At 47.0% G+C, this 22132-nt stretch overlaps 2 protein-coding genes and 1 long non-coding RNA gene across 3 annotated transcripts; 2 read left to right on the forward strand and 1 right to left on the reverse strand.

The window, feature by feature from the left end:
* The first annotated feature begins 1503 nt into the window (after positions 1 to 1503).
* Positions 1504 to 18121, forward strand: LOC122462637. Its single transcript, XR_006285322.1, has 3 exons — positions 1504 to 1554; positions 1820 to 1821; positions 18024 to 18121. It is a non-coding gene; the product is annotated as an uncharacterized LOC122462637 (long non-coding RNA).
* On the forward strand, positions 8999 to 9934 carry LOC119565175 (olfactory receptor 51G2-like). Its single transcript, XM_037889630.1, has one exon. It carries the CDS (start codon positions 8999 to 9001, stop codon positions 9932 to 9934), a length of 936 nt encoding a protein of 311 aa, XP_037745558.1.
* A 1844-nt stretch (positions 18122 to 19965) lies between the features above and the next one.
* On the reverse strand, positions 19966 to 20901 carry LOC119565176 (olfactory receptor 51G2-like). The gene has a single exon (XM_037889631.2). The coding sequence runs from the start codon at positions 20899 to 20901 to the stop codon at positions 19966 to 19968; it is 936 nt and encodes a 311-aa protein (XP_037745559.1).
* Between the last annotated feature and the right edge of the window lie 1231 nt (positions 20902 to 22132).

Consider the following 22132-nt stretch of genomic DNA (forward strand, 5'->3'; position numbering starts at 1 on the left):
AGGACCTCCCCCAGTCGCCACGAATTTTCAGAGATAATGGCCAATGGCCATTTCATGGGGTCAACAAGCTGGTGGACAAGGGGAATTCAGTGGATATAGTGTCCTGAGTTTTATCAGGGTCCCTCAACAAAGATTCTTAAGCAAATTAAGATGTCAGGGGATAAGAGGAAAAACAATGAGGAGTCCTTGTGGCACCTTAGAGACTAACAAATTTATTTGGGCATAAGCTTTTATGGGCTAAAACCCACTTCATCAGATGCCTGGATTGAAAAATACAGGAAGAAGAATATATATCAAAGCACATGAAAAGATGGGAGTTGCCTTACCAAGTCGGGGGGGGGGGTCAGAGCTAACGAGCCAATTCAATTAAGATGGAAGTGTTCTATTCTCAACAGTTGACAAGAAGGGGTGAATACCAAGGGAAGGAAAATGCTAATGAGGCCAATGGAATCAGGGTGGCCCATTTCCAACAGTTGACAAGAAGGAAAATTACTTTGTGTAGGGAATTTCTTCCCATGGATTGGTAACTGGTTAAAAGATAGGAAACAAAGGGTAGGGATAAATAGTCAGTTTCAGAATGGAGAGAGATAAATAGTGGTGTCCCCCGGGGTATCTGTCCTCGGACCAGTCCTATTCAACATATTCATAAATGATCTGGAAAAACGGGTAAAGAGTGAGGTGGTAAAATCTGCAGATGATACAAAACAGCTCAACATAGTTAAGTCCCAAGCAGACTGCAAAGCACTTCTGAATGGTTACGCAAAATTGTATGACTGGGCAACAAAATGGCAGATGAAATTCAATGTTGATAAATGCAAAGTAATGCACACTGGAAAACATAATCTCAACTACACATATAAGATGTTGGAGACTAAATTAGCTGTTACCACTAAAGAAAGAGATCCTGGAGTAAATGTGAAGAGTTCCCTGAAAACATCCACTCAATGTGCAGTGGCAGTCAAAAAAACCCATTTCAAAATGTTGAGAATCATGAAGAAAAGGAGAGATAAGAAGACAGAAAATATAAATCCATGGTATGCCCACATCTTGAATACTGTGTGCAGATGTGGTTACCCTATCTCAAAAAAGATATACTGGAATTGGAAAAGGTTCAGAAAAGGGCAAGAAAAAGGAATAGGTGAATGGAACAGCTGCCATGTGAGGAGAGATTAATAAGACTGGGACTTTTCAGCTGGAAAAGAGATGACCAAGGGGGGTATGACAGAGGTCTATAAAATCATGACTGGCATGGAAAAAGTAGATAAGGAAGTGTTATTTACTCCTTCTCATAACACAAGATCTGTTTGGCACCAAATGAAATCAATAGGCAGCAGGTTTAAAACAAACAAAAGGAAGTATTTTTTTCACATAACACACAGTCAACCTGTGGAACTCCTTGCCAGAGGATGTCGTGAAGGCCAGGACAATAACAGGGTTCATAAAAGAACTAGATAAATTCATGGAGGATAGGTCTATTAATAGATATTAACCAAGATTGGTAGGGATGGTGTCCCTAGCCTCCTTTTGCCAGAAGCTGGGAACTGGGAGACAGGAGTTGGGTCACTTGATGATTATCTGTTCCATGCACCACTACAGGCTGGGGACCGACTGGCTAAGCATCAAGTCTGCAGAAAAGGCTCTAGGGATTACAGGAGGGCAATGACAATGATTAGAGCGCTGGGGCTCCTGACTTATGAGGAGAGGTTGAGGGAACTGGGGTTATTTAGACTGCAGAAGAGAAGAATGAGGGGGGATTTCATAGCAGCCTTCAACTACCTGAAGGGCGGTTCCAAAGAGGATGGAGCTAGGTTGTTCTCAGTGGTGGAAGCTGACAGAACAAGGAGCAATGGTCTCAAGTTGCAGTGGGGGACTACTAGGTTGGATATTAGTAAACACTATTTCACTAGGAGGGAGGTGAAGCACTGGCATGGGTTACCTAGGGAGGTGGTGGAATCTCCATCCTTGGAGGTTTTTAAGGCCCGGCTTGACAAAGCCTTGGCTGGGATGATTTAGTTGGTGTTGGTCCTGCTTTCAGCAGGGGACTGGACTAGACAACCTCCTGAGTCTCTTCCAACCCTAATACTCTATGATTCTATCATAATTCTCATAGATTGGTGAGGCATGATTTCTCTTTACAAAAACCATGTTGACTCTTCCCCCCCCAAATTATATTCATCTATATGTCTGACAATTTTGTTCTTTACTATAGTTTTAACCAGTTTGCCCACGACTGAAATTAGTCTTACGAGCCTGTAATTGCTGGGATCACCTCTGCAGCCCTTTCTAAAAATTGGCGTCAAAATTAGCTACCCTCCAGTCTTTTGGTACAGAAACTAAGTGATAGGTTCCAAACCATAGTTAGTAGTTCTGCAATTTCACATTTGAGTGTGTGATAGACTGCCCACTGGTTGCGTTTTGGCTTGTACAGTCCCTTAGTTAAGTCCTGTCACAGCTGACTTGACATTTTTTTCCAAAAGAGCCTTTTGTCCCATATGCTCTTGCTGACTTCGTAAGCGCTAACAGGAGAAACGTCCATTCCTGTCAAAACGGTGGGGAGCAGAGGAATGTTCATTGGAGACGAATGGAGACACCAGCTCCCCGCATGGGGTAGGCAGAGCTGGAGGCAGGGAGGCAGGGTTCCAGCCACAGGTGAGAAGACAGGGTTCCAGCCACAGGAGACAGCCTTGCACAGGAGGGGCGAGGGTGGCCTCTGGCGAGCAGCTGGGTGTCTCCTGTTTTTTCTTAGGAAATATGGTCACCCTAAAGGACTGCCCACGGTGGGAGTGCTGCCACCCAAGGGTGTGTCCTATAGCACAAGAGACAGAGGCTGATGCTGGGCTGGAAAACAGACACCGTAAATAACTGAGATTCAAACTGAAATGTTCCCCTTTCACCCATTTATTCAGGAGGAGTTTTCATACGAAATGGATCATTTTTCTCTGAAAGCTCAGCTGCCATGATGCTGCCCAGCTGCAGCTGCCTGGATCCCTGAGAGAAGTTGGAGGCTTTTCATCTGCCTGGTCCTTATAACGTCAATGAAGGTTGCACTGACGGAGTCTATGGCTGCACAGTGGGTATGGAAATGTCAGAACCTTCTGAATAGTCTATGGCTGGGGTATTGTGCCCCTCAGCTACTTTACCCAGCCCTCCCATCTCTGTGCAGTCCCCTCCACCCTGTACAAAGCCCCTTCAGCAGATCCTGCGGAACCATATGAAGAGTGATGACCAGGAGTGGATTAACCATGAAACAAATATGGGTCTCCCAACAACAGGAGGGGCTCACAAAATGCAGGAGAAATCTCAGCTGACTACCTGTCCCCGCGTCCTGCTGGCGGTGTAGCAGGCCTCAGGCACGCAGCCTGCTTGCATGCTGTGGCTGGTGGCCCCATGCCACGCCCAGTAGCAGCCGACTGCTAGCACATCTCTGTGCACCCCTGGAGTGGGGTGGGAGGTGTGACGGTGCCCCCAATAAGGCTTTATGGAAATATGCTTATAAATATATAGATGACACAACTGGAATATGTTCTATGCTACATATGCCATGTAACATATCTCTGCAAAGGTTATGATCTACTGAATCTAGTCATCCTATTTGTATGCATGTCTCATTTCTGCATTGGAAGTTATGAATATTGGCCGTGTACTGGCTTGATTTCTAAATAGCCTTACTATAGCATTTGGTCAGTCCCTAGAGAAAGGAATTCGCAAACTTAAGTGCCCAATCAAGAAGCACGTAAGGAACAATGCATCTTGGAAGGCTCCAATCCACAGAAGAAGTCTTCCTGGAGACATTCAAGATGCCATGTGGGCAATGGCTTCTGTCTGTCAAAATAGTGAGTCATGCATGGAGATGTGAATGGCCCAGGTGACTCCAGAACTCCATCTTGGAGCTGGACTCTGCATAAGAGAGAGGAGGGGGTCTCCACCCTCAAGCGAAAGTCTAATTAAGCCTGTGGGAGACCCCACCTTTTTATCTTCAGCTGCTCAAGAGATAGCCTTTCCACCCCTCAAGGATACCTGAAAGAAACTGGAACAAAGGACAGTAACTACAGGGGCTGTGAGTGCTTGCTGGACCCAGACTAGAAGGAGGCTGGTCTGTAAAAGAGAGCTTTCTGGAGCTGGTGAGGTTGTTATCAGTATTCAGTTTGATTCAACATAGACTTGCCTCTTTTATATTATTTTGCTTGGTAATTCACTTTCTTCTGCCTGTTACTACTTAGAATCACTTAAATCCTACTTTCTGTATTTAATAAAATCACTTTTTACTTATTAATTAACCCAGAGTATGTATTAATAGCTGAGGGGGGGGCAAACAGCTGTGCATATCTCTCTATCAGTGTTATAGAGGGCGAACAATTTATGAGTTTACCCTGTATAAGCTTTATACAGGGTAAAACGGATTTGTTCAGGGTTTGGACCCCATTGGGACTTGGGCATCTGAGTGTTAAAGGCAGGATCTCTTCTGTAAGGTGCTTTCAGTTAAGCCTACAGCTCTTAGGGATGCAGTTCAGGCCTGGGTCTGGGCGTGCAGCAGGCTAGCAAGTTTGGCTCAAACCAGGCAAGGCACTGACGTCCTCAGCTGTCAGGGCAGAAAAGCAGGAGCAGAAGTCGTCTTGGCACATCAGGTGGCAGCTCTCGGGGGGTTTCTCTGATCCAACCCGTCACAGGAGGCATTTCTATGTCCTCCCCCTGCCCCGCACACCCACTCCGCCGCTCCCCTCCAGGGGCACACAGAGATGTTCCAGCAGCCGCACAGCAGGCCGGGGTGTAACGATGTTGTCTCTACCGGGACTCAACTGAGAGTGTCAATTCAGGGCAAATTGCTTCGAGCAGGGCAGTCACAGCCCAAAGCTGGGGGTCCTTTACATCTAAGGCACGCCAAACCAGCAAACAGAGAGGACTTTGGTTTTACCCCAATGGCTAACCAGAAGTCACACAAGCAATTCCCTTAGACACTCCAGTTTCCCAGTATCACCACCAGTGCCACTCGTTATGGGGGTGAATGGTTATGAAAACCAATGCCCCAGTAAAAGAAAAAAGGTTCCCCTGATCCCAAAGGACCAACCCCAAGACCCAGGTCAATATACAAGTCGGATCTTACCCACAAATCACACTGTTGCCAATTCTTTAGAAACTAAAACCTAAAGGTTTATTCATAAAAAGAAAGAAATATATAGATGAGAGCTAAAATTGGTAAATGGAATCAATTACAGACAGTTCTTGGTTCAGCCTTTGCAGCAGTGATGGAATAAACTGCAGGTTCAAATCAAGTCTCTGGAGTCCATCCACAGCTGGGATGGGTCATTCAGTCCATTCTTCAGAGCTTCAGTTTGTAGCACAGTTCCTCCAGAGGCAAGAAGCAGGATTGAAGACAAAATGGAGGAATTTCCAAGGCCTTTTATATTCTCTGCCATGTGGAAGGACACTCCTCTGTTCTTACTGTGGAAATCACAGCAGCAAGATGGAGTTTGGAGTCACATATCCATGCATGACTCAGTTCTTTGCAGGCCAATGCCATTGTTTATATGATAGTTTGAACGTTCCCAGCAAAACTCAGATGTGCTTTGGAGTCTCCCAAAGTCCATTGTCAGTTAAGTGTTTCTTGATTGGGCACTTAATCTGCAGAGTCCCTTCTCAGGAAGCTGCCAAATGCTTCACTTATGCTACACATTGAGATACAAGTACGTAGCCAATATTCATAACTTCAACTACAAAATGATACACACATACAGATAGCATAATCATAACCAGAAAATCATAACCTTTTCATAGACCCCTCATATGACAACCTTTGTACAATATTTGCCGCAAATATATAACAGTGGTTGCAACAATGATCTATACGGTCACAGTTTATGTCAATAGTATCACTCAGGGCGATGGCGGCTCCCTCCGCACTCTTCCTCCCTCCCTCCACCCCGCTCCCAGAAGTGGCAGGCATGTCCCTCCAGCCCCTGGGGGTGGGAGGGTGTCACTGTGTGCTGCCCTCACCCTGAGCACAAACTCCACAGCTCCTATTGGCCAGGAACTGCTGCCAATGGTAGCTGCTGGGGTGGCGCTTGCCCCCACCCCCCAGACATAGAAGCTGCTGCCAGAGGGGTGTGAATGCCAGTCACTTTGGGAGCCGCGCCACCCTAGGTAAGTGCCACCCCCCTGACCCCTGCTGCACCGCGAGGCCCTGGCCCAGCCCAGAACCCACACCCGTCACCCAAACTTTCTCCCAGAGCCCGTCCCCCCACCCCATTCCACACCACAACCCCGTTCCCCAGCACAGAGCCCGCACCACTACCGCACCCAAACTTCTTCAGAGCCCACACTCCTCACCCACTCCTGCACCCCAAGCCCCTGCCCCAGCCCAGATCCTGCACCAAACATCCTCCCAGAACCCGACCCCCGACACCCCCTCCCATACCCCAAACCCCTGCCCCAGGCCAGAGCCTGCACTCCGCACTCAAACGTCCTCCCAGAACTGACCCCTCGCACCCCTCCCACACCCCAAATCCCTGCCCCAGCCCAGAACCCACACCCGTCACCCAAACTTCCTCCCAGAACCCGATCCCCCACACCTCCTCCCATACCCCAACCCCCTGCCCAAGGCCAGAACCTGCACTACGCATTGAAACGTCCTCCCAGAACCTGACCCCTCGCATCCCTCCCACACCCCAACTCCCAGCCCCAGCCCAGATCCTGCACTCCAACCCCCTGCCCCAGCCCAGAACCCACACCCAAACTTCCTCCCAGAACCTGACCCCCCACAGCCCTTCCCATACCCCAACCCCCTGCCCCAGGTCAGAGCCTGCACCCTGTAACCAATCGATCTCCCGGAGCCCGACCCCCACACCCCCTCCCACACCCAACCCCCTGCCCCAGGCCAGAGCCTGCACCCTGCACCCACACCGCCTCCCACACCCCAGCTCCCTGTGCCAATCAAGGTACCTCACTTTATTTTCATTTACTTCCTATTACTTATAACAGAGGAGGAGGAGGAAGAAAAACAGAATGAAAAATGGGAGGGGCAGATAAGAGAGAATGTTCTTTTCTTGGCTGGGTCCCAAAGGGCGGGGGAGCCCAAAAATAAAGCGACGCATGGGGTCCCACTAACTCTAAATCCCCCACTGGTAACGACAAGCCCGGACTCCAGGAATAGAGCCTGTGACAGGGCTGGAGCTGCCGTCCAGTTGGGCAGCATCACCGGGCGTCCCCTGTGAATTGGCCTCCAGCAGTTTGCCATTGGTCATGACAGGGGTTAAAGCTGGTGCATACAAAGCCAGGCAGCTGACATTCCCTGATGGCCAAGTGGCCCCCGAGGGACTGTGCCGGCACGCTTCATAAAGACAGTTGCCTCCCTATCTGAACAGAGACTGCCTGCTGCTGATGCAACCGCTCCGATGACTCCTTGTCCTTTAGGGTGAAGACCTCTGGTGTCAGCGGCTCCCTTCAAGCAGGAAATGGGTACGTTGGCAGGTTTCACTATCTTTAAAACGTGAAGTGGAGGGGAAAGGCTGGAAGCTGTTTCCATTGGCAGATGTTCTGTGCAGTGGCAGAGGACACAGCTGGGCTGTCGGGGTGACTCAGTGAGGGGTTTGGAAGACAGGCAGCGCTAGGCAGCTTGTGAATCGTGCTCCACGGTGGGCTGCTCAAGCTACACAGAAATCTGACATTCAAAGTGAGCTCAGACTACGAAAATTCCAATGCCCTTCATCAGGATTTCTCAAGGGGTCCTATGTCTAGGGCGTATGTCTGTTTCCTGAATGGCTGAGGGCTCTAGAATCTCTGCCCTGTAGAAACCCCTCAGAGTTACAGGGCTCCTGGCATCTCTGACCTCTCTCTGGATTCCTAGTGCCATTTTCAAAATTTTACTCTCTGGCTTAATTGTGAATGCAGGAATTCAGAGCTGCAGATACTCTTGATATAGGCTACAGACTGACAGAACAGAACCTGAGGAGACCCAGTCAGCTGTGAACCCATAGACAGGGGAGCTACTAGACTTTTGTTTGCTGACAAGCGACTGAATGAGGGTTGAGACACTGCGATCTTTTCAGATTCTGAAGAAATCCACATCACAGACGCTCCATTTTAAGTCCCACTGTATCCTGAGAAATCATAGAATATTAGGGTTGGAAGGGACCTCAGGAGGTCATCTAGTCCCACCCTCTGCTCAAAGCAGGACCAGTCCCCAACTAAATCATCCCAGCCAAGGCTTTGTCAAACCAGGCCTTAAAAACTTCAAAGGATGGAGATTCCACCACCTCCCTAGGTAACCCATACCAGTGCTTCACCACCCTCCTCGTGAAATATTGTGTGTATTAAGGAACAGATGTGCAAATGTTATGTCAAAACTTCTCATTGTAATACAAATATTACAAATCAAACTTTCATGCCTGTATATTGAAAGCCAGCAGTGGAGTTGTTGGAATCTCTACAGGAAAGAGTAGTGGAAACTTTACTGCTTAATGGCTTTTGCTTTAGAAAATATTTCGGAAATACTCCACATACTGGTTGCAAAGGGTTTCTGCTATGAGCTCTTTGTTCAGTGAACAGTAGTATGATACTGTCTCCTGGTAACTGACCAGAAGCTGTTTCTAACACTTACATTCAGGGTCACGTACACAATCCCTCTGCAAATCTCTGTTTCAATAGTAGAGAGCTGAGGTGCAGGAAAGAGGAGTGTTATAGGGGTTGTATGAAATTTACAAATATCACCTCTTACATGAGCATGGCAGAAGTAACTTGGACACTCAACTGGATATTAGGAGAATCCTAGTGTTTGCACACGTCACCCATGTCTGAGGCCAACCCCTTCCCCAGGTCCAGTGCCTATCTTCTTATCCGTGGTGTAAATCCAAGACTATGTTTTTGCTGATCTTCCTTGAGCTCCTGGGAGTCTCTAGGATTGCACAGAGAGCAGAATGATGTCTCATTAAATACCACCTTGTCACCTGTTCTTTTACCTTTCAGGAAGGAAAGTCCAAAACTCTTGGGACCTCCCGTGTACAGTATGTCAGATGTCAATGACACCAGACTCAAATCTGCAATGTTCCTTCTCACCGGGATACCTGGGCAGGAAGACGTCCATCCCTGGATCTCTATCCCCTTCTGCTTCATTTATGTTTTTTCATTATTGGGAAACTCAACCATTCTGTTCATTATAAAAACAGATCCAAGCCTCCATGAGCCCATGTACATTTTCCTTTCCATGTTGGCCATCACAGACCTTGGCTTATCGATATCCACCATACCGACAATACTGGGTATGTACTTGTTTAACTCTAGGGAGATCAGCCTCGATGCCTGTTTTGCCCAGCTGTTCTTCATCCACTCATTTGCAATCATTGAATCCTCCATACTCTTGTTGATGGCGTTTGACCGCTTTGTCGCGACTTCTAACCCACTGAGATATGCTTCCATCTTAACCCTGCCGAGAATATCCAAGATGGGACTGGTATGCGTGCTAAGAGGGGTGGCCGTATCATTCCCATTCCCCTTTCTCCTGAAACGGTTCCAATACTGTCGAGTCAATGTCCTCTCCCATTCCTACTGCCTGCACCAGGATGTCATGAAGCTGGCTTGTTCGGATATCACAGTCAACTACATCTATGGCTTGTTTCTTATGGTCTCCATCGTGGGGTTGGATTCACTGCTCATCTTCTTCTCTTATGTGATGATCCTCAAAACAGTTCTGAGTGTTGCATCCCACACGGAGTGCCTCAGGGCCCTGAACACCTGTGTCTCCCACCTCTGTGCCGTCCTGCTCTTCTACACACCAGATATTGGCTTGTCTTTGACACACAGATTGGGGAAGGGCTCTTCTCCCTTACTACAGATTGTCCTGGGCTACATCTACCTCCTCGTCCCACCCCTGATGAACCCAATCGTGTACAGTGTGAAAAGCAAACACCTTCGTGGGAGGATAATCAGAGTGTTCGTCAAGTGAAAGGTCAACGCTGGCTCCAGTGCTGCTGACCTGGGAGATGAAAGACATGGGCCACCTATTCCTTGCTGGACTCTTACATCTGAGACGACATGAGCTACTGATCTCCACTCTGTAGAGAGAGGTTCAGACAGTGTTTAAGGCCTGGAGCAATGGGAGAGGGGCTGGTGAGGAAGGACAGCTCACTGCGGGATGGAGACCAAGGCAGTCAGCAGCATTTACAAAGGGCTTGTCTACACTACCAAGTTTTGTCAATGAAACTTATGTCGACAAGAAAAAATCGACAAAAGCAAAGTCGCCAAAGCGAGTCTACATTTGCTCCCTCTGTCAAAAGATTGTGTCCACATTCGGGGCACCATTGTCGACAGCGTGACTGATTCACTGTGAGTATGTATTCCACAGTGCCTGGGGTGACACCATTCTGATGTTGCACCCTATCATGTTTTTTGGAAGTATGCTCATGAATGTAAATATGACATAATTGGAATATGTTTGATTCTACCTATGCCATGTAACATAGCCCTGTAAAGGTTCTGATCTACTGAATATATTCATCCTATTTGTATGCATGTGTCATTATTGTGTTTGAAGTTATGTACAGTGGCTGTGTACTTGTTTGATTTTAAGTAGCCTTCGTAAGGCATTTGGTCAGCTTCTTAAGAAAGGAATTTGCAAGTTGAGTGCACAATCAAGAAACACTTAATTGACAATGGAACCTTGGAAGACTCCAATCCACATAAGAAGTCTACTTGTGATGTTCAAGGTAGCATGTGAACAATGGCTGCCACCTGTAAAGTTCTGAGTCATACATGGACATGTGATTTGCCCATGTGACTCCAAAACTGCAGCTTGTAGCTGGATTCTGCATAGGAGAGAGATGGGGTTTCCACCCACAAGAGAAAATCTATTTAAGCCTGGGGGAGACCCCTCCATTTTGTCTTCAGCTGGCTCAAGAGATAGCCTTTCCACCCCCAAAGGATACTTGAAAGAAACTGGAACAAAGAACAATAACCACAGGGGTGTGAGTGATTGCTGGACCCAGACTAGAAGGAGGCTAGTCTGTCAAAGAAACTTACTGGAACATCTCTGAGGTTGAGATTTCATCCTTAATCATTTTCTTATTGTACTAGGTTTAGACTTGCGTGCTTTATTTTATTTTGCTTGGTAATTCACTTTGTTCTCTCTGTTATTACTTGGAACCACTTAAACCCTACTTTCTCTATTTAATAATATCACTTTTTACTTATTAATTAATTAATTAATAATTAATACCCAGATTATGTATTAATACCAGGTGGGGTGGAAACAGTTGTGCATATCTCTCTGTCAGTGTTATAGAGGGTGAACAATTTATGAGTTTACCTGTATAAGCTTTATACAGGATAAAATGGATTTATTTAGGGTTTGGACCCCATTGGGACTTGGGCATCTGAGTGTTAAAGAGAGGAACACTTCTGTAAGCTGCTTTCAATTGAGCTTACAGCTGTTAGGCTACGTGGTTTAGACCTGGGTCTGGGTTTGTAGCAGGCTAGTGGGTTTGGCTCAAACCAGGCAGGGCACTGAAGTCCTAAGGTGACTGGGCAAAAAAGCAGGAGCAGAAGTAGTCTTGGCACATCAGGTGGCAACCCCCAGGGGGTTTCTGTGATCCAACCCATCACAGCACATATGATATGTTAAGGCAGGATTCCTAAGTTCGTACCCTTTTAAACTTAATGGTACACCACAGCTTGGAAAAACCCAAAATAACCGGTTAGGACAGAAGAGTGGCTGAAATTCTCACAGGAAGGCTAAGCGTTTCTACGGTCCAGTGTCTTGCTTTTTCATTGTTGTACCTGAAAGGCTCGTTGTTGGTGTTACCCAGAGTAAGCACATTTGAAATACAGATGTATAGTCCATATTGATAACTTCAGGTACAAAAATGAAACATGCACACAAATAGAATAATAATATTCAGCAAATCCTAACTTTTCCAGTGACACATCCCAAGACATATCTTATACCAGATGCATCATAATTATGTCATAATCATGTCATAATCACACCATTATCATGAATATGGGGTGTAGCGTCACAACCTCCTTTACTGACACCTCGATGTGGGACTCAATTTGTCTCCTAAAAAGAGGGACCCGTGTGTGAGAATCTCCCTCACATCCTCTGCAGTGAACACCAATGCAAAGAATTCATTTAGCCTCTCCGTAATGGCCTCATATTCCTTGAGTGCTCCTTTAGCACCTCAGTCATCCAGTGGCCCCACTCATTCTTTGGCAGGCTTCCTGATTCGTATGTACTTTAAAAAATTGTTCCTAATTTTTATGACTTTTCCTAGTTTCCCTTCACATCTTTTCAACTACTTGTGCTGTATTGCCGAGCCCAATTCAAAAACTATGAGCCACACCCCAGAAAATCATGAGATGGTTCAAAATAATGAGATTTAAACATATACTTATGAGAGCCCCCGACTGTAAGTAACAGGGTTACGCCACAGAGCTCCGGACATAACAGTGACTGGCTCTCACAGCCACTTGGTACTTGAGACACAACTCAGTCTCTCCCCTTCTTCAGCCATGAGACATGCAAACACTGCTTAAGCAAGGCTCTGTACATTCTGAATAGAAAGAGGCATGACCCAAATCCAGCTACAACTCTCTGTTGGACCCAAACAGCCCCCTCCCCCTGATCCAGCTACCCCCCAACTGGGTGATAATAACGCGATGTGATGGAGAGGCTGCCGAGACTCATCAAGACTTGGATCGCTACCCTTTCCTGCTTCTCCACGTGGGCACCAATGATACTGCCAAGAATGACCTTGAGTGGATCACTGCGGACTACGTGGCTCTGGGAAGAAGGATAAAGGAGTTTGAGGCACAAGTGCTGTTCTCGTCCATCCTCCCCGTGGAAGGAAAAGGCTGGGTAGGGACCGTCGAATCGTGGAAGTCAACGAATGGCTACGCAGGTGGTGTCGGAGAGAAGGCTTTGGAATCTTTGATCATGGGATGGTGTTCCATGAAGGAGGAGTGCTAGGCAGAGATGGGCTCCACCTAACAAAGAGAGGGAAAAGCATCTTTGCAAGCAGGCTGGCTAACCTAGTGAGGAGAAATTTAAACTAGGTTCACCGGGGGAAGGAGACCAAAGCCCTGAGGTAAGTGGGAAAGAGGGATACCGGGAGGAAGCACAGGCAGGAACGTCTGTGAGGGGAGGGCTCCTACCTCATACTGAGAATGGGGGGCGATCAGCAGGTTATCTCAAGTGCCTATATACAAATGCACAAAGCCTTGGAAACAAGCAGGGAGAACTGGAGGTCCTGGTGATGTCAAGGAATTATGACGTGACTGGAATAACAGAGACTTGGTGGGATAACTCACATGACTGGAGTACTGTCATGGATGGTTATAAACTGTTCAGGAAGGACAGGCAGGGCAGAAAAGGTGTGGGAGTAGCACTGTATGTAAGGGAGCAGTATGACTGCTCAGAGCTCTGGTATGAAATTGCAGAAAAACCTGAGTGTCTCTGGATTAAGTTTAGAAGTGTGAGCAACAAGAGTGATGTAGTGGTGGGAGTCTGCTATAGACCACCGGACCAGGGGGATGAGGTGGATGAGGCTTTCTTCTGGCAACTCGCAGAAGCTACTAGATCGCACGCCCTGGTTCTCATGGGCGACTTTAATCTTCCTGATATCTGCTGGGAGAGCACTACAGCGGTGCATAGACAATCCAAGAAGTTATTGGAAAATGTAGGGGACGATTTCCTGGTGCAAGTGCTAGAGGAGCCAACTAGGGGGGGAGCTTTTCTTGACCTGCTGCTCACAAACCGGGAAGAATTAGTGGGGGAAGCAAAAGTGGATGGGAATCTGGGAGGCAGTGACCATGAGTTGGTTGAGTTCAGGATCCTGACACAAGGAAGAAAGGTAAGCAGCAGAATACGGACCCTGGACTTCAGGAAAGCAGACTTCGACTCCCTCAGGGAACTGATGGGTAGGATCACCTGGGGGAATAACATGAAGGGGAAAGGAGTCCAGGAGAGCTGGCTGTATTTCAAGGAATCCCTATTGAGGTGACAGGGACAAACCATCCCAATGTGTCGAAAGAATAGTAAATATGGCAGGCAACCAGCTTGGCTTAAAGGTGAAATCCTTGCGGATCTTAAACATAAAAAAGAAGCTTACAAGAAGTGGAAGATTGGACAAATGACCAGGGAAGAGAATAAAAATATTGCTCGGGCATGTAGGAATGAAATCAGGAGGGCCAAATCACACCTGGAGCTGCAGCTAGCAAGAGATGTTAAGAGTAACAAGAAGGGTTTCTTCAGGTATGTTGGCAACAAGAAGAAAGCCAAGGAAAGTTTTGGCCCCTTACTGAATGAGGGAGGCAACCTAGTGACAGAGGATGTGGGAAAAGCTAATGTACTCAATGCGTTCTTGCCAAAGTCCAGCGAAGGGCAACAAAAATGATTAGGGAACTGGAACACATGACTTATGAGGAGAGGCTGAGGGAACTGGGATTGTTTAGTCTGCAGAAGAGAAGAATGAGGGGGGATTTGATAGCTGCTTTCAACTACCTGAGAGGTGGTTCCAAAGCAGATGGTTCTAGACTATTCTCAGTGGTAGAAGAGGACAGGACAAGGAGTAATGGTCTCAAGTTGCAGTGGGGGAGGTTTAGGTTGGATATTAGGAAAAGCTTTTTCACTAGGAGGGTGGTGAAACACTAGAATGCGTTACCTAGGGAGGTGGTAGAATCTCCTTCCTTAGAAGTTTTTAATGTCAGGCTTGACAAAGCCCAGGCTGGGATGATTTAATTGGGGATTGGTCCTGCTTTGAGCAGGGGGTTGGACTAGATGACCTCCTGAGGTCCCTTCCAACCCTGATATTCTATGTTTCTATGATTCTAATGGAAATTTGGATGCAGAGTGTGAGGTATATCACCAGCACTAGAGCGGCTCTCACTGATCATGGAGCAGCTGGGGGTCAGGAACAAAGTGAGGGGCAGCCCAGCAGGGCTCTGTTTGCCCAGGCAACACTCTCCAGACCCTTCACTCTCTGAAACTACGTCCTGATTCTCCCTCTTACTGCCGAGCTGCAGGAGGGGCCCAGAACTCCCTCATCAAAAGGTGCTGTGCTAATGACAGGCCTCATCACCACGGGGTGTTGGGAAGAGTTCAGGTTCTCCACCCAATACTCCAAATCATCCTTATGAGGCATATAGCTCAAATCTCTCTAAAGCTCTTAGCTCCGACCCAATTATTGTAGCGTCTGAGCACCTGTCAAACTGTGACATATTTATCAGTACAACACCCCATGCGGCACGGCAGAGCTACTAACACTACTGGGCAGATCCCAAAGCCAGAAGGCACCATTGCTATCTCGTAGTCTGACCGCCTTTATAGAACATGACATAGACCTGCACCAAAATAGGTCCTTGAGCAGAGCTGTTAGAACTACATCCTGACTTGATGTAACAATTGTCAGTGATCGCAAATCTACTACGGCCCTTGGTAAATTGTTCCAATGGTTAATTACCCCCATTGTTAGAAAATATTACACCTTAGTTCCAATCTGAATGTGTCTAGCTTTGCCTTCCAGCCACAGGATCCTGTTATAACCTTCTCTGGTAGATTGAAGAGCACATTGTTCAATGTATGGTCCACATGCAGATACTTACAGACTGTGATTAAATCACCCCTTCACCTTCTCTTCCTCATGCTAAATACATGGAGCTCCTTAAGTCTATCACTTTAAGGCTGGTTTTCTAATCCTTTAATCATTCTCATGGCTCTTCTCTGAACTGTCTTCAATTTATCAACGTCTTTCTTGAACTGTAGACAGAAGAACTGGACACAATTTTACAGCAGTGGTTGCACCAGTGCCAAATATAGAGGAAAATAACCTTTGCTCAAATTTGAGATTCTCTTGCTTGTACATCCTGGATTGCACTAGCTTTTTCATTCTTAGTGTAACACTAGGAGCTCATGTTCAACTGAGTTAAGACTCTGACCCCCCAAGTCATTTTCAGGATCACTGCTTCCCAGTTATGCAACCCCCATCTAATAGGGATGGCTAGCATCCCTTCTTCCTAGATGTACACCTTTACATTGAGCCAGATTAAAACACATATTGCAGAGGCACAGATGGACTAAGTGAGTTGCCCAAAGTCACAGAAGAAGTCTTTGGAAGAGCATGGAACTGAAGCCACTTCTTAGGAGCCCCGGTTAGCACTTTAATCCTGAACTATCCTTCCTCTCTGGGGCAAGTGACTGAGTGGGGGCAGCTGGCAGCTCAGCGTGCTGCGATTACCAGAAACTCATGCAATTACACTCCTGTGACAACACAAGAACAATTCCTTTTCCAGACAATGAGGATGAGTCATGCTTTCTCCTGAATCTCCTGAGGGACAGATCCATCGGCCAGGGCACAGAGCAGGGTCATAGTGGACAAGCAATTCCACAGGAGCTCCCAGTGTGACTCAAAATGAGCTAATGTGATCCATAGGGACATGAGACTGGAAGGGACCTCCTGGGTCAATGAGCCCAATCCCCTGTACTGGCAGGCGACCCTGCCATATCACCCAGTGCATTAACCTGTCAAGCTCTATCTTCAAACGTTGTTTCCCCCACTTTCTGTTGGGCAGCTGTTCCAGAACATCCCTACTCTAATGCTCAGAAACCAGCTTCTCATTTCCAGCCTCAGTTGGCTCTTGGCAAGTTTGTCCTCATTTGTTCTTGTGCCAATGCTCTCCTTTAGCTTCAGGAGCTTGGCTCCCTCCCTGGTGTTTCCCCCTTCCCCGACCTGATGTATTTATACAGCAATCTGATCCCCATGCAGCCTGCATTGTCTTATGCTGAACCAGCCAAATTCTTCCAGTCTCCTCCAAAAGCCAGGCCCTCCGTTGCCCTGACCATCCTATGAGCCCTTCTTTGCACCTGTTCCAGTCTGAATTCTTCTTTCTGTAATACGCGTGACCAGAATTTTACATAGTTTGCCAGAGGAAGTCTGACCAGTGTCAGTTATGAGGATCTTACTACTTCCCTATCTCGCCTCACACATTCTAGGATTTCATTTGCTTTGTTCACTCCTGCAGCACACTGGTGGCTCACAGTCATCCTGGGACTGACTAATACATCCTCCTCGGTCACTTCCAACCTACCCTTGGCTGCATAAACTGGCACGTAGTGAGTCGAACTCGGGAAGATTCAGAACTGACTTGATAATAGTGTGCAAGCCCTTTTACAGGAATGAAATACCAGGTACTAATGGGCTCTTTAACCTTACCGGGAAAGGTATAACAAGGACCAATGGCTGGAAACCGAAGAAAGAGAAATTAAATTTGGAAATGAGACACACATATTTTTGACTGTGTTGGTCATTAACCAGGGGAACAAACTCTCAAAGGACGTTGTGGATTCTCCTGATATCTCCAAACCAATATTACATGCCTTCCTAAAAGATACGCTTTAGAGGAACAGAAGTGATACTTTAGTCAGATAAAGTCATTGGGCTCAATATGGGGGTGAACTGGGAGAAAGTCTCCAGGAGGTCAGACTCGATAATCTAATGGTCCCTTCTTTCCTTAACTTCTCTAAATCTATCATTTATTGTCTTGAGTGAATTTCTATTTTGGATGCAGCTGGAGAATGTAAGCATTCAGAATAGCAACTATCACTCAACAAGAATATATGCTGGCCTAGAAGACTCAAGACTGTCACAGTGAAACCAGGATATATGGTCTCTTTACCCTGTAAACCAGATGCTTTCCTGTCGTGAGAGGAATCTAACAATTTAATCATGACAGGTGTGCAGAAAGTACATAGGGAAGTGTTATTTACTCCTTCTCATAACACAAGAATTAGGGTCACCAGATGAAACTAATAGGCAGCAGGTTTAAAACAACAAAAGGAAGTATCTCTTCACACAACGCACAGCCACCCTATGGAACTCCTTGCCAGAGGATTTAGTGAAGGCCAGGATTATAACAGGGATCAAAAAAGAACTAGATAAATCAGTGGAGGAGAGGTCCTTCAATGCCTATTAGCCAGGATGGGCAGGGATGGTATCTCTCGCTTACGTTTCCCAGAAGCTGGCAGTGGACGACAGGAGAAGGATCACTTGATGATTCCCTGTTCTGTTCATTCCCTCTGGGGCACCTGGCATTGGCCACAATTGGAAGACAGGATACTGGGTTAGATGGAACATTTGTCTGACCCACTATGGCTCTTCTTGCATTCTGATGTTTTTAATTGTCCCACTGTTTGAGCTGGGAACAACATCCCATCGATGATAAAAGCTTATCACCCAGCAGCACTGAATGGACACTTGAGACTCTTACTTGCGACCAGAGCTATACAGTCACCCCCAGCCTCCTTGAAATGAGTAGCTTTAGTAGCAAACAGAACTGGCTCAACTTACATTGTTTTGGGAAGACAAGAAGCTCTTGGGACCCAGCCTAGTTTCCCTGTGGCTCTTAGAGCATCGTCCCATCTGTCTTTCCTTTTCAGGTGGAAGCAGCCTTTGCTGAAACGTGTGAGCCTGGGCGCAGCCACCATAGTGCTCAGCCACGTCTATGTTACAGGGCCTAGGTGTGAAGCTGACCTTTGTCCTCAGACTGCTTTCTCTCAACCAGACAATCAAAGAGGAGGCCCCCAAGGCCATTGATCCATAGTTTGGCAGTGAGACCCATTTAGCCTCAATGGCTTACAATCACTGGTTCTGTGACTGTGCTGAAGCTCCCTGCGACACTCCAACATTACCCTCAGAAATCCACTACTTAACCTTCACTGTCACCCCCACATCTGCCACACACACTAAAGGGCAGAGTCATGGGGCTTCCCAGAAGCCAGCTGTCACAGGAGGCTGTGGTAAGAGGCCTTTTATAGACAAATGTCAGAGGTGTTGCTCTGTGGAACCCTGACACCGTCCTGATCTTAGGGTCTCAGAGTATCGAACTGCATCGAATGTATTTATCCTCCCACCACCGCTGTGAGGCAGGGCAAGGCTATTATCCACCTGTGCAGAGATATCCAATGGCTTGGCCACAGTCACGCATGGCCTGGCAATCAAACCCAGCTGTCTGGAGTTGCAGAGCCGTGCCCCGACAACAGGACCAGCCTTCCAGAAACCTGAGTGGTGACAGGCCTGGTTGCATTCTCTGCTGCGCCAGCAGACCTCCCCCCGGTGCTGTATAGAGTGGGCATGGCCATGGGCCTATTTCAGGGGGTTGATTCACTGGCCTGTTTTCTCCCTGCCTCAGCACAGTTTAGAGCAGCCTGGGGGCTGGGATGACATCTGCCCGTTAGTAACGGCTTCCAAGAGCACAGCCCACTTTGGCCAAATCCCTGCGGATGGAACCACCCCAGAATGCCACCTTGGCGTCTGAGGTGGCCCTGCAAGAACCCTGCCCATCCCTCTACGGTCCTTGCAATCACTTACTCTCAGCCTCGGATACTTAAAACAAGAGCCCCCTTTGTGGGGTTGCATTTATTTAGTCTTCTCCAAAACACAAGGTCTCTTACCCTCCAGCCCCAGCCTTCTCCTGCACTCAGGATCACCCCCACGGTCCTGATTACTACAATCAGCATTGGTTCAGACCCTACTCCCCTTTTTCCCCTGAAGCCCTATCCTCTGACCTATATCTTCTCACTAAGCCCAGCCTCTTGCTCCTCCACTTTCCCTAAGGCTCTGCCTCTGAGCCAGGCCAGAGTCGGACTACTGTAAGAGCTGCCCTGGGAGCAAAGGTTGCTGTGGGGAGCCCAAGACTCTCCACATTCCCTGACTTCTACATCCTGGGGGATAAAATGTAGAGGGGGTAGGGCACCTCACAGTGGCTCTGGTTCCCTGTGCAACTCTTAGCATGGCCAGGTGCTGGCTAAGGGGAAGAGTCTCGGGTAAAGGGGAATAGGAAAGGTGTGGTCTTCGGAGAAGAGATGGGGCAGAGGAAAGGGCTTCATGGGCAGAGGATCCAAGATGGAATTCGTGGCCATGCCCATCGCTCGTCTTTTTCCTTCCCCATGTCACCAGCACTGGAGCCAGGTGATGAACTGACCCTTCACTTGACAAATGCCCTGATTATCCTCTCACGAAGGTGTTTGCTTTTCACACTGTACACAATTGGGTTCACCAGGGGCGGGACCAGCAGGTAGATGTAGCCCAGGATAATCTGAAGCAAGTGAGTAGAGCTATTTCCAAATCTGTGTATCAAAGACAGGCCAATGTCTGATATGTAGAAGAGCACGACAGCGCAGAGATGGGAGACACAGGTGTTCAGGGCCCTGAGGCACTCCCTGTGGGATGCGATACTCAGCACTGTTTTGAGGATCATCACATAAGAGAGGAAGATGAGGAACGAGTCCAACCCAACCGTGATGACTTTGACAAACAAGCCATAGATGCTGTTCACTGAGAAGTCTGAACAAGCCGCCTTCATGATGTCCTGGTGCAGGCAGTAGGAATGGGAGAGGACATTGTCTCTACAGTATCGGAACTGTTTCAGGAGAATGGGGAGTGGGAGTATTAGGGCCACCGATCTTACCACAGCCACCAGGCCCATCATGGATATTCTCGATGGAGTTAAGATGGAGGTATATCTCAGTGGGTTACAAATTGCTATGAAGCGGTCAAAGGCCATGAACAAGAGGACAAAGGACTCAATTTTTGAAAGCGAGTGGATGAAAAACAACTGGGTAAAACAGGCATTGAGGCTGATTCTCCTAGAGTTAAACAAGTATATGCCCAGTATCGTCGGTATGGTGACAATGGATAAGCCAAGGTCCGTGACGGCCAACATGGAAAGGAAAATGTACATGGGCTCATGGAGGCTAGGATCTGTTTTTATAATGAACAGAATGACTGAATTTCCTACAATTGAAAGAACATACATGAAGCAGAAGGGGATAGAGATCCAGAGGTGGATGTCTTCCAGCCCAGGTATCCCAGTGAGAAGGAATATTACAGAGTTGAATTTAGTGTCATTGACAACCGACATAATGTATTGGGCAGTTCTCGGGACTTTTGAACTTTTCTTCCTGAAAAGAAATAGAACAGGAGACTAGGTGATAGTTAACGAGAAATCTTTCTGCTCTCAGTGCAAATTGAGAGATTCTCAGGACCTCAAGGGAAAATCAGCAAAAAACATTGTCTTGGCTTTATGACCCAGTAGGAAGGTAGGCACTGCCGGACTGGATCAGACCTACAGTCTATCTAGCCAAGTCTCCAGTAGGTATTATGAGATGCTGCAAAGGAAGATGGAAAAAGCCCTGCAATTGGGAACTAAGAGATACTCTGATCCCAGGGAAAGTTTCTTCCTGACATCCACTAGTTAGACATATTTTGTCATGTAAATCAGGAAGGTTTAGAGTACTTACATCTGTAGTATGCAAGGTCTTGGAGAAAATTTTGAAGGAGAAGATAGTTAAGGACATTGAAGTCAATGGTAAATGGGACAAAATACAACATGGTTTTACAAAAGGTAGATCGTGCCAAACCAACCTGATCTCCTTCTTTGAGAAAGTAACACATTTTTTAGACAAAGAAAACGCAGTGGATCTAATTTACCTAGATTTCAGTAAGGCATTTGATACCATGCCACATAGGGAATTATTAGTTAAATTGGATATGATGGGGATCAAAAGGAAAATTTAAAGGTGGATAAGGAATTGGTTAAAGGGGAGACTACAATGGGTCCTACTGAGAGGTGAACTGTCCGGCTGGAGGGAGGTTACCAGTGGAGTTCCTCAAGGATCGGTTTGGGGACCAATCTTATTTAATCTTTTTATTACTGACCTCGGCACAAAAAGTGGGAGTGTGCTAATAAAGTTTGCGGATGATAGAAAGCTAGGAGGTATTGCCAATTTAGAGAAGGACAGGGATATCCTACAGGAGGATCTGGATGACCTTGTAAACTGGAGTAATAGTAATAGGATGAAATTGAATAGTGAGAAGTGTAAGGTCATGCATTTAGGGATTAATGACAAGAATTTTCATTATAAGCTGGAGATGCATCAATTAGAAGTAATGGAGGAGGAGAAGGACCTTGGAGTATTGGTTGATCATAGGAGGACTATGAGCCGGCAATGTCATATGGCCGTGAAAAAAGCTCATGCGGTCTTGAGATGCATCAGGAGAGGTATTTTCAGTAGGGATAAGGAGGTTTTAGTACAGTTATACAAGGCACTGGTTAGACCTCACCTGGAATACTGTGTGCAGTTCTGGTCTCC

The sequence above is a fragment of the Chelonia mydas genome, chromosome 1 (genome assembly GCF_015237465.2).
Source record: "Chelonia mydas isolate rCheMyd1 chromosome 1, rCheMyd1.pri.v2, whole genome shotgun sequence".
Classification (NCBI taxonomy): domain Eukaryota; kingdom Metazoa; phylum Chordata; order Testudines; family Cheloniidae; genus Chelonia; species Chelonia mydas.

Bases quoted from the DNA above. Each gene is read 5' to 3' on its own strand.
- LOC119565176 (XM_037889631.2), bottom strand. From the start codon at position 20,901: ATGTCGGTTGTCAATGACACTAAATTCAACTCTGTAATATTCCTTCTC.
- LOC119565175 (XM_037889630.1), top strand. From the start codon at position 8,999: ATGTCAGATGTCAATGACACCAGACTCAAATCTGCAATGTTCCTTCTC.